General features: G+C 37.4%; 1 protein-coding gene across 1 annotated transcript in view; it reads right to left on the bottom strand.

Annotated features, from left to right (window-relative positions):
• Window positions 1–12,595, bottom strand: part of Ca8 (carbonic anhydrase 8) — a 98,687-nt gene extending 86,092 nt beyond the window's left edge. Inside the window, exons 1-2 of the mRNA XM_010640580.2 lie at window positions 12,457–12,595; window positions 11,307–11,498 (exon numbers count right to left, since the gene is read on the bottom strand). Of these exons, the coding sequence (XP_010638882.1) occupies window positions 11,307–11,498; window positions 12,457–12,556 (292 nt within the window). The 5' untranslated portion in view covers window positions 12,557–12,595. The remainder of the gene's footprint in view (window positions 1–11,306; window positions 11,499–12,456) is intronic.
• Window positions 12,596–12,601: the final 6 nt, after the last annotated feature.

Genomic DNA, 12,601 nt, shown 5'->3' with positions numbered 1-12,601 from the left:
TTACAGTTTATATTTTTATAAGGAAACCAGTCATACTAAAACAAGTATACTTTTCTACATTAATATAAAATTTTTTAGTGATATTTGGTCACCAATAACAGATTTTTTAGTTGTAATGACATTAGGTTCAATAAAATTACAATGAAACTTGTACCAGTGATACTCTGGATTTCCTTAGAATAACAATCTAGTGAAAGAATATACAATAGGCTGATGTCATTGCTGTTGCCCCCATTTTTTTAAGCGCACTTTACTAAGCACAATTATTATGCCATTTTGAAACATAAAAAATGCTCCCAGAGGAAACTTTTGCAAAATTTGAGAATCTCATAAAGAATTGATGTATGTACATTTACCTAACTCTATCTAAGCATCTATGATTTCTTGCTGAAAACAAATTTACTAAATAATTCAAAGGCTGTTGCTCACATGTTTTGAGATCAACTTCACGCCTGCCCTGTGCTGACCTCTAAGTATATAAAGTGAAAGGGTCCAGTCTCAGGACTGGTCAGGCATTTTCAGGTCAAATACAGTGCAACCAGGAGCAGTAAAAGTGTGCAGATAGTAAGACAGAACCAGCAAAGGAAGGTCAAAAACAAATGGGGATCACAATGTCAGGAAACACTTCATGGAGAAGACGACAGTTAAGCTGAGACTGAAGAGTAAGCTAAGAAAGAGGCAAAAAGTACTTAAAAGAGAGAGAAAAGCATGAGAAAGACTTAGCAAAGATAGCTATGACAGTTCCAAGCATAAAATTACAAGTTACTGGTCGCCAAAAGGAGGTTCACACATGGGCATCAGGAGGAGACTTGCAGCTTAGGAGGTAGAGTTATCAGTGGATTTTGTGCAGGGGACCTACACAATTATATTTGCATTTTTAAGTGCTACTTTAGGGTTTATATGCACATGAAAATAGCAGAGTCAGCCTCACCAGTAAGAAAGCTGTTTTCATAGCCAAAGCAAAAACAACACCACAGAAGACCAATCTGACAGTCACACCTCCAATACAGAGGGAGAGACACCAATAGATCCTTGAAATAGTCCCTAAAGGATCCAAATGCCCAAAAACTTTGTTCTTACAATAGGTCTTAAAATTTTATAACCTCAGATTAACTTTTAAGGAATCCCAAATGCATTTGTATAACATCCCTGAAGAAGTATTAGTTTTTGACATTTGAAGTCTTTTTTTTTCCCCTCATTAGTTTATTGGTACGTTTTAGGTATACAGCACAGTTGCATTCATCATTGGGATCTTGTATCTTTCCATAACAGGTCTTGGTTCTCATTTTTCCCCTTGTCCCTGCCTTCACTTCACCCCCTCCTCCCCTCCCCCTTGACAAACACTTCATTTCCATTTTTTCGTTTTCTCATATTTTTTCTTTTCCCTCATTAGCTTTCCCCTACCCTTCCCACTTTCCCCACACCTTTAGCCCCTTTCTTCCTATTTCACATTGCCAATTACATCATTAGTATATTATGTACTGTTATAGTTTATTCACACAAGAGAAACTATTCAGTATTTACACATGTGTGACTTATTTATTTCACTTAGGAGTATATCCTCAATATGTATCCATTTTCCTATGAATGAATCTAATTTCTCATTCTTTATGGCTGAGTAATATTCCATTTTAAAGAAAAACCACATCTTCTTTATCCAGTTTCCAACTGATGGGCAAATGGGCTATTTCCAAGTTTTAGCTATTACAAACTGTGCCGCTATAAACATAGGTGTGCATATATCTCTGTGACATGATTCTTTTAATTCTTTTGGAAAGATACCCAGCAGAGGGATGGCTGGGTAAAATGGAACCTCTAGTCCCAGCTCTCTGAGGCATCTCCGTATTGATTTCCGTAGTGATTGCACCAGTCTGCACTCCCACCAACAATGGAGAAGGGTTCCTTTCTCCCCACAACCCCACCAACATTTGTTATTGTGTGATTTCTTGATAGCAGCCATTCTTTGTGGGGTGAGGTGGAATCTCAGTGTTGTTTTCATCTGCATCTCTCAAATGACGCTATTATTTAGAATATATAAAGAACTCAAAACAATCAGCACCCCCCCAACATAAGACACGATTCAAAAATGGGCATCTGAAATGAATAGATATTTCTCAGACAAAGAAGTAAAAGCAGCAAGTAAATATATGAAAAAATGTTTCAACATTTGAACTCTTAAATGAAAAAACCAGTAATTTTGCTCTCTTTAGTTTTAACATACGGTTTTATTTTATGTAAAGAATAATACGTTCAGCACTCAGAGAAAGACTCATCTGAGTCTTGGATGAGGATCTTCTGGGTTTCTCTGGGGCCAAAAAAGAAATACAAAAAACAGGGTCACCCATATATGCTTTGAGACATCCTTTAGATTAATATTTTTCTGAACACTCTGCAGGTATGCTAAAAAACTGACCATATTGTAGAGCATATCTATGACTGATGGTGTGGCAGAGTCTACACTGAACTATAATTAATAATATTCTAGAAAAAAAACCTTTTTAGTTTTTGGCAATTCAATATAGCTGTTGTGATTCTGAGTGCATTGACAGTATTGTACCATGTTTGGGACCATCAGTGGAATCTACAATCCAAAACCCAGATATTGTCTTTTCAGAAAATCTTTGCCAATGTTTTCATGGTATCCAAAGAGATCACACTGTGACTGTAAAGGTTCAAGTGATCCAAAATCAAACATCTGTAAAAAGAGAATATAGTTTGGAAGTAGACAAAATCCTTACCACTAATTCATCATATTTCTTTAAAAGCCAGTTATATGCCAGAAGGTCAGGTTTGGTTAGAATTCTACAGATTTCAGGTATGGTGGACCTAGTTACATAGTAAGAGGACCAATCTTCTTTAAGATTTGGCTTATGAGTGATTTTGGATTTTTACATGACAACCCTAATGGCCACAGATTTCTAATGATTAATAAGCACTTATTCTTTTGACTTATTGTCTCCACTTATGTAAATTTATTACTGTTGTCAAAACCACATAAATATATACACACACCATATATATAAATATAAACATTTAAATATCTTCAATTCATCATATTTATATTTTTAACTCTTCAAGGTAGGCATCACAACAATAACATAAAGAAAAAGCGACTCACACTGAATAAAGTGAAACAAATTGAAGTAACTGTCTAGGTAATTTAAATCCCCCCAAGATAGATAATAATGAATAATATATTCATGAGAAAATTCAGTCCGTACACTTCACATAAATAGATACCACAGAACCTCCTCAGTTAAAACACATCAAGATATTCCTGACAATTTCATGTCTTAATCAGCAAAGTTGCTGAGAAATATTGCCAAAAGTCAACATTTTGCGCAAGAAAAGCATAATTAATCACCTAGTCTAAAATTACTATTGAGAATTATAAAAGACCCAGAAGTAAAGTTTTTCTAATTAAAGTTTCTATAGTAAGGGTACACAGGACTTATGCTGATTAGCAATTTATCCCATATAGATGGGCCATTAAAAATGTCATTACCCTTAATACACTGTTCAGTTAAATAGAATGACATGCTATTTTACAGGCTTAGACAGCCTCACAGTTTGTAGCTCCTTATGTATCAAACCACTCAGGCTGGAAATCTGTACAGCAGTAACCTTTATTCAGTGTTACTTTCTGTCATTTCAGTTACCCAGGTTCAACCACAATCTGAAAATATTGAATAGAAAATTCCAGATTGATGAGGCCACAGTCACATAACCTGTATCATAGTACATCAGTGTAACTGTTCTATTTTATTGTGACTTGTTAATCTCTTATGGTGCCTAATTTATAAACTAAACTTTATCACAGTGATGTACATATAAGAAAAAGTAGTATATAGAGAATCCATTACTATTCATGGTTTCAGGCATCCACTGGGGGATCTGGGAATGTATTCCTTTGCCAATAAGTAAAGACTAGGGTATCTATATTTTTATTTTCATGCTACTCTATAAATATATTGAATTTTAATTTCTCTGTGTGCCTTAAGTGTTAAAATTTACATATACAGTGATTCCTCTGCCTTACCGAGAAATTAAATGGTATGCATGACAACCTTAATAAACTTCTACACACTTAAAAAGATAGCAGCATGAGTAATGTGGTTAGCTTACCCCTTTAATACAGTTCTTGGTTCAGTTCCATGTTAGAAGGGACTAGGTCACCTTGAAATACGCCCAGAACAGAGGTAGAGGAATGGTGACAAGACCCAAAAGGTGGTTCAGTTACAGAGGATCCACCCCTGCCCATAGTCTCTCCTCTCCTCCTCCCTGCCCCACAAGGCTATTTTTGGGGATCCCACCTCAGAAATTTATATGTCACCACACTTTTTCTCCTAACATGCTTAAGGCTGCCATCTTCAGTAGTAGAGTTTCTAACTTCAAACTGGCCTCCAGTCTCTCTCAGATCTCATTTCATTCAGTTCCACCAGGACACTTTTTCTCAAGCAATATGCAGTATGACTTTATCCCACAAGACAAGAGGGGAGGGTTATACTCTTTAGAATCTGCTGGGCTGCTCATGAGTACACTCCAACATATTCTACCATATTTCCCACTGACCACTCTCATCAGGAACAACTCTTCTCTTCCAAAGATGTTGCAGGATTTGCTTTCCTTCCTATCATCTCTAGATTCTCCAAGGCCATGGAATTTTAAATGCTGTCCTCTGCACTGTATCCTTATACTACTCATCTTTTCAATACGTCTTCCTCCACAAACACTTCCCTAATGACGTACACCAAAAATAATCTCTCTCTGCATATTTATCTTCTATTAACTACCATTATAACCTCCTGAAGGGCAGGAGTTAGATCTGACTCATATTTACCTTATCTAAAGCAAGTAAAGCAAAAAATGCCAGATTCTCTAGTATCAGGCCACTCAGAGTAGAAAAGTCTACAGCAGTAATGCTTACCCTCTGTGCCCTGCAAGCCAAAGGAAATCAATAGTATGCCTATCTCCAGCTTCTCCCGACACATTAAACATCTGCTCATTAGGCAGTTCTCTGACTGCTGATTTCCCCCTGTCCACACCAGGCTCTATTGCTTCCTAACGCTGTAGATGAAGTGGACATCAATAACTAGTCACAATCTTTTGATCTCCTGGCTGGTCTCACGTATAGTATATGCTTGGCTGTCCAAGACTACTAAGTTTATAACTCCTACAGTAAATACTTATCAAGTAACCGTTGAGGAGTGGAGGACTATCACATGAGCTGAATGAACACAATATATGTGAAAGGAAAATATGACAACTGCACGATACGAATACAGTAGTCAGTATTTCCAAGGGTATTGTGTATAATTATATGTGTATAATTATAATGTATATGTATAATTATATACGCTCTATTTTGGTCCAGAGTCCTAAAGTAGAAACAATGGGACAGATGACAGATGTTTCTGACTTTTGGAATTGCTCAAATGCAAAATGAATTCCCTCAGTGAGGAATTAATTTCCTTTCCTGAGCTATTCAAGCCAAGGCTGTCAAACCACTTGCCAGAATCTGAGATGGGAGGCTGGACTGGCCGCCCTCTTGAACTCATTTCACTCAGAGCATCTATGTCTGCAGCCACTTTGCTAAACTATTTGCTGTCTTACTGGAAACTGGAACACCGAACAAGGTAACACAGTCTGTGTGGGTGGACTGCTTATGGAGTACATTCAGGATTTGAGAAGAAGGCTGAGGAGGAAACCTTGAGAAACCTCATTATTTAAGAGTCATGAAGCATGAAGAACTGGCAAAGAAAAGGCAACAGAAATTTAAAAGAAACTTCGCTGTAAGTCACGGAGACCAACAGGAGAGGGTTCCTTTTCAAAGGCTGAAAAGTTAAGGAATTGTAAGGGTGTTAAAGTGTCCATAGGATTTGGCGGCCAAGAAGATAACCAATGATCTTGGCCTAAAAAGTTCCAACAAAGTCACAGGATAGTAGGCTGGGAAAAGCAAGTCTATGCCAATGAAATACCTCAAATTTAAATTAAGACACTATCTCTACGTGCAATTATTTATAAGAACTACACCATCAGGGTTATGTTCAAAGTATTATGTTGATACGCATAAGCATTTAAATTATACTACAATTGTTGCAATCCTTTTAAGTAAGTCTTTATGAATATGTGTGTGAGAGAGAGAGAGACAGAGACAGAGACACAGGAGACAGAGAAGAAACAGGTTGCCCAGGCCATTGACAATCTTAGAGAGACCTGAGTTTCAACAGGATGGTAGATAGAAAGTCAGCTTTAAGAAAAAAATCTCTCTGATTACTGTACATTTAAAAAGACAGTATGCTACACATGAAGGGAACACCTCCGGTTAGAGAAACAGAATTGTATATCCAGTTATTTTTCTCTCCCTGTTCAATCCTCAATAACCAAAAAAGGCATAATTTGGAAGAGGGAAATGGACAAAATTGGAGATAACAGAGGCAGAGAAATGTCACAAAAACTGGGGGAGCTAAGTAGACCAAAAGTAGGAAGTGACTTAGCAAAACAGAGAAGCTATAGGAAAACGAAGGCCACAAGAAGCAGTTGCCACCACAGAACCCAGTTGTTATGTTTTGAATGTCTGTGTCTGCTCCAAAATGCTCAAACTTAATTCCAAATGTAGCAGAGGTGGAGCCTTTAAAAAATGACAAGGTCACAAGGATTCCTCTCTCATGAACAGAACCAGTGCCTTATAAAAGAGTTTGGGGGATACATTATGATGACATTCATCATTGGGAATTTGCACCTTTATGATATATATCTCAGTTCTTATTTTTTCCCCATTCCTCTGCTCTCCCTTCCACCCTCTACCTCTCCCTATTTACAAAGACTTTGTTTCTGGGTTGTTTTTCCCCCTCACTGAGTTTATTGGTACATTTTAGGTACACAGTACAGTTACATTCATCACTGGGATCTTGTGCCTTTACATGACAGGTCTTGGTTCTCATTTTTTCCCCTTGTCCCTGCCCTCCCTTCACCCGCTGCTCCCTTCCCTTTTTACAAATACTTTATTTCCATTTTTTCTTTTCCCTATTTCCTTTCCCCTACCCTTCCCATTTCCCCTACACCTTTAGCCCTTTTCTTCCTATTTCACATTGTCAATTATATCATTAGGATCTTATGTACAATTATAGTTTTTCACACCAGAGAAACTGTTTTTACCTTTTCTCATATTTATTCCATTCTCTTCCCCTAACCCTCTCACTTCCCCCTCCCCAGGGAGACTTTTGGGCCTTTCTGTGGCTTTGCATGAGAGGACTCAGCAACAAGGCACCATTTATGAGAAAAAGAGTGGGCTCTCCCCAGCCATCTGGTACCTTGATTTTGCCTTTCCCAGGCTTCAAAACAGTGAGAAATAAAGTTCTATTATATAAATTACCCAGTATGAGATGTTACAGCAGCCAAAAGGAAAAAGACATGAGGATAGACTTAGGAGATAGAGCATTAGATATTCCGGGATGTAGAGTTACAGAATGGGAAACAGCAAAAAGGAAAACAGATTCAAAATCCTTAAAAGGAGATCTTTTAAATCGTTAAACCTCCCAATCCCATTCCTCATGGCTAGGCAGCTTCTTTTTATTTCCCTGGCAGCAGAAGAAGCGAATGTGGACATGCTAAAGGTGATGCTCTCCTGTCTGTGGCCAACAGCCAGAATGCAGGCAACCAGGTGCTATCCAAGCCCCACGCCCAAAACAAAAATACAAACAAAGGATAGGCAAGTCCCAGGGAAATGTATATGGCCTCCAAGGTGCCTCCCAACATGGTCAGATCCCTGTGTAATCAATCACATTACTGTGAAATTCATCCCCACCCTTATCCACTGTTTAGAGACATTTGTAAGTAGGAACAAAGAGTAAAAATCACTAGATATTTGAGAAGAATCTCCATAATGAAACGGAGGGACCAAAACAAGTAGAAGAAGGACAACAGACATATGAACGGGTACACGAAAGAAGCAAGTCAAGAAAAAATGAAGAAAGATCTCATATTCTCACATTTTTCACACTGCATGCTCTGCTTTACATTTTTTTTCTCATTGAGTTTATTGGTACATTTTAAGTACACAGTACAGTACTTTTTTTAAATTCATAAAATCAGCATAATTTTTTTAGAAATTAAAAATATGAGATCAAAAATTTTAAGTTCAATTGAAAAACTGAAGGATATAAATTAGGGAAATCTACTAAAAAGCCAAAGAGTGCCCAATAGAAAATAGGTGTAAATGAGAGGAAAAGAAAAAAAAAGAGTAATAAGCAAATTCATCTGTGCCCAGCATAATTAAAAATGAGTCATACTTAGGCATATGGCTATAAAATTTTAAAACAACAGAAGTGGAAAACTGTAAAAGCTTATAGAAGAAGTAAAGAAAAAAAGACGCAGAAGTTGAAAAGTAGATGACACTAGATCTTTCCACTGCAAGACTGGAAGCCAGAAAGCAATGCAGCAATGAAATCAAACGCCAAATGACACACAAAAAAAAAACACTGACCATTTTTCCAGACAAATCCAATCAAGTATGCATCATAATGAGACCCCTATAGACACACAAGGCACCCTAACATTTGCACCCACTGGCCCTTTTTCTCAGGAAGTTGCTGGAAGATGAACTACAACAGAAAACAAACCAATAAACTCCCTAAAATGATGAAACAACTCCAAAAGAGGATGACACAGCATTTTAGGAACATGGGATTCAACAAGGGAGAAGAACAGAGATTTCACAGAAGTGAGGTCCAGGGAGTGGCAGGTGATAGCTGTAAAAAAGGCCTGGAGAGCAAGCAGTCCAGGGAAAGAACAGCAGCCTCTAGGAAAAAGAAGAAAAGGCAAGAGGTGGGACTAGACTCTCTGATGCCTTTGAATATCCTGAGAGAGGATCTGTCATCTGTCAGAGAAAAAGTAATCTGTGACAGATGATAAATTTAAAAATAAATAAAAATACATTAACTCCAGGAAAAGAAATATTGGTCAATAAAGGAGAGAGAATACAGGCTCAGGTAGAAAATATAGTTACACAGTCATAATAATAGAAGCATCAAGTAATAATTTAAATAAAAATGTAATTTAAGGATGATGGTGGGGACAAACCACAAAAGAGAGTATACTAAGAGAACCAAATGCATCTTCCATAGTAGAAGGTTCAAAGATATTTCAAATGTCAAAGTAAAAAAATCATAAGGATATTATTAAAAAATGTGGAGGTGACTGCCAGACAAACAGCTGAAAAAGTTCAAAGTAGTTGTTATTAGAGACAGAAGAAAATGTAGTAATATTCAACTATTTAAATTATGTCTGTGGTATTTTGAGAAAGATAAAACTTTATATAAATGAATGACAAGATATTCGGGGCTTATAGACTGTTCCTTGGAGAAGCTGACATATTCTGAAAAAAAAAAAAAAACTACTCACTTGCTTTTGTTTTTTAAAGTCTGAAAGTCTATTGAGAGGGAAGAAATCCTTACAGCAACAGTAACAGGGCATCTAGAACAGGAGGGTTTGCCAGGAGGCAGAGAAGCCAACACATCAAAATGGAGCTGAGAAACACGAAGTCCTTCCTTGGTGTGGAAGGGAAAAGGAGAATAGGCAAAGAAAAGGAGGGGAAAAAGAACCATACCTAAGGCGAAAGGGTAGGGACTCTGCTTCATAGTCTCTATTTTGGGATAAAATGAAAGGACCAAAGAAAATTATGAATGTTTGTGAAGGTACCAGAAGAAAATTATAAATTTATTTTGACAAAGTAAATTTGATCTTCAATCGGGACTGGACACACAATATTTCAGTGGGGTATTTATTTGCCCTGAGTCTTGCCCTATGGCCCCTCGTATTACTTTACAGCACTACCCTATCATATTTACACTTGAACTTTAAAGAACTAAAGAACTGCATTTTCACACTTCTGTGAATCAGCAAGAATTTTGTTACTCATTTGTACAGAGCCAACACTCACCATGGTGCCTAACACAAAATGTATTTCTGTTCTACAGATCTACATCTACTTCTAGAACTGCAAATGGGCATACCATTCAGGTTATAGGCATGTCAACATGTTGTATGACACATATCATACTTGCAAATGTACTTTACTGCCAGAACAGTCATCACTGGACCACCTTATATTACACATAAAAATTGTACCTCAGAAAATTATAATGTCCCTTCACAGATGAACCCCCTAGAAATTCCAACTTAAATTCAAATCTGATGTAAATGTATATATTTGACTAAATACATATGAAACCCAGTGTTAGAACAGCAGGGAGGACTACATGGCTGTCTCATGGATTCTAAATTAAAGGGCAGAAACTCATAATGAATAAAAAATTCAAGTTGGAAATCAATATCTACCTTGCCTAAAATAGATCTAGAGATTTTATGATCTCAAATATTAAATTTAGCAATTTGGAGTTAATTTGAGCAGTCTGTTTATCAAGCACATCCTAATGTTTCAACATACTATAACTTTGCATTACTTCCTTTATAACTGCTTTTTCTTCCCTTTTTTATTATTATATATTTACAATACATTATAAATACATTCACCATGGAGTTCTGGTACATATACATATTGCATCTACATACTTTTAACTTCCCCTTCCCCCATGAGGGAAAAAGAGTTTTTCTCACTATAAAAAGCATATTAATACAACTTTTAAAAAATATTTGCTCTCTTCTCCTCTACATTGAAGCTACCATTCAATTTCCCTATACATTTTCATTTTTCACAAAATAGTTCAGATCCAACTAAAACAGGTTCAAAGGGAAAGGTGGAGTTAAAAAGAGGCAAGAGTTTTATTTGCCATTTAAATCTTTGGCTGAGTTTAGAAGATTTTTCTAATTCTTAATTGTTAAAATTCTTCTTGTCGTATTAATATAGTAGAGAAAATCTGAACAGTCTATCTTAATGTGAGACTACAACAATAAATCCTAATCCCTGGTTTCAAAAAGTAGTAAAACAAGATTACAAGTATCTATATGATTTCAACTAATCAACAACTTAGAACCAAATGCAGACCAGTGCATTCCCATATACTTTTCCTCATAGTTCACAAGGTGTGAGTTGATCGAATAAGGTGGTTCCACAAATATCACGCAAAGAACAATGAACTAAGATCTTCATAATTTCACCTTTTCATTCTTTTCAAATTTTCAGAAAATTCTCCAAAAATGCCTTTTATAACATATGAATATGTCTTGAAAATATAGCTGTTAGTTGTACCTTTAAAATCATACATATTAAATCAGTGTTTATCAACTCTATTAGGACTTCCAGCTTCTAGCTTACTTCTAGCACATAAACATGTGTTCTACAGTACCTGATTTTGATTTCAGGATAACCTGAATGGTATGACCATCATTGGTGACCTCACAGTCCCGGCAGACTACATAATTTGGAGAGAGGCGGATATCCAGCAGGGAGGGGTCGTATCTAGCTTCTCTTGAGTTTAGATTAATGGGAGACTGGTATTCTCCATTAGCATCAGGAAACACCAAACCCCACTCCACACCTAAGGACAAAATGAAAAAAAAAAAATTACAACAGGTTTCCAAAAAAGTAAGTTACAGTAAAATTAAACATGCAAAAACAGGTTCAAGCAATTTTATGATCCTTAACATCTTGAAGAGAGATTTGGCTATCATAATACAGACGAAATATGGTGAGCATGTATAAATTTTTAGATTTATTATATGAACAATCTAATAATATTACTACAACATACAACATCCTGGTCTGATGAAATATTCCACTCACTTGAATTTGCCCACATTGCTATAATGATTTATGGTTCGAGGAAAATCGAAGTCACCTTTAAGTGATTAGAAAAAAAAACGGCACAAAAATTTCCTCTGCTCATTAGTTCAATTATGTTCAGTACTTAGGAAACAGCTGTAACTTCCCACATGCTTAGTGAGAGCCAAAAACTATAATGCTGATGCTATTAACAGCTCCTACTAGAAATGCAAATCACTGAAGTGTGCACTTGTACACATACTACATAGATACGTGCCCATTCCTAATTTTTATCATTGAAATTATTATTTCAGAGTATGTAGTAAACAAAGCACTAATTGTTGGCCACTGGGACCCCTACTTTTCAGGGATAAGTAGAGGAAAATGAGTTTCTATTAAAACTCAACTCTTAATGGCCAAGACCCCTGATGCAGTGTGAAATTAAAGACATGTTTTAGAAAGAGTTGAGCGTCGCTAGCATCGTTCACAACAACTAACGTGCAGAACCAGGTCTTAAGTGCAAGTGCCCTGCACCGCTCTCTTGCTGCTCTTCCAGGCACCGCAGGTCCCGAACCCGGGCAGCGGGAGCACGCGGGGGGCGGGCGGCGGCGCCCCAGGAGCGAGGAAAGTGACAGAGACCCAGTGCGAGACGGGGCTCCCAGGCGGTGCTCGGAACGCGCCACAGTGCAGCGCCGTCCCGGGACCCCCGAAGCAGGAGAAACGCCGCCGGTTACCTTCTTCGTAGCCCCACTCCACGCCCTCCTCCTCTTCCTCCTCGTCCTCCTCCTTCTCGGGGAAGGCGACGGTGTCCTCGATGAAGCTCAGGTCAGCCATGGGAAGGCCGTGGCAGTCCCTGCGCTGTCACCGGCGGTGCCTGCG

This window comes from Fukomys damarensis, unplaced genomic scaffold (genome assembly GCF_012274545.1).
Source record: "Fukomys damarensis isolate Sample0158 unplaced genomic scaffold, DMR_v1.0_HiC HiC_scaffold_5, whole genome shotgun sequence".
Classification (NCBI taxonomy): Eukaryota; Metazoa; Chordata; class Mammalia; order Rodentia; family Bathyergidae; genus Fukomys; species Fukomys damarensis.
Note: the sequence above shows the minus strand (reverse complement) of the source record. Positions and strands in the feature narration are given on the sequence as shown.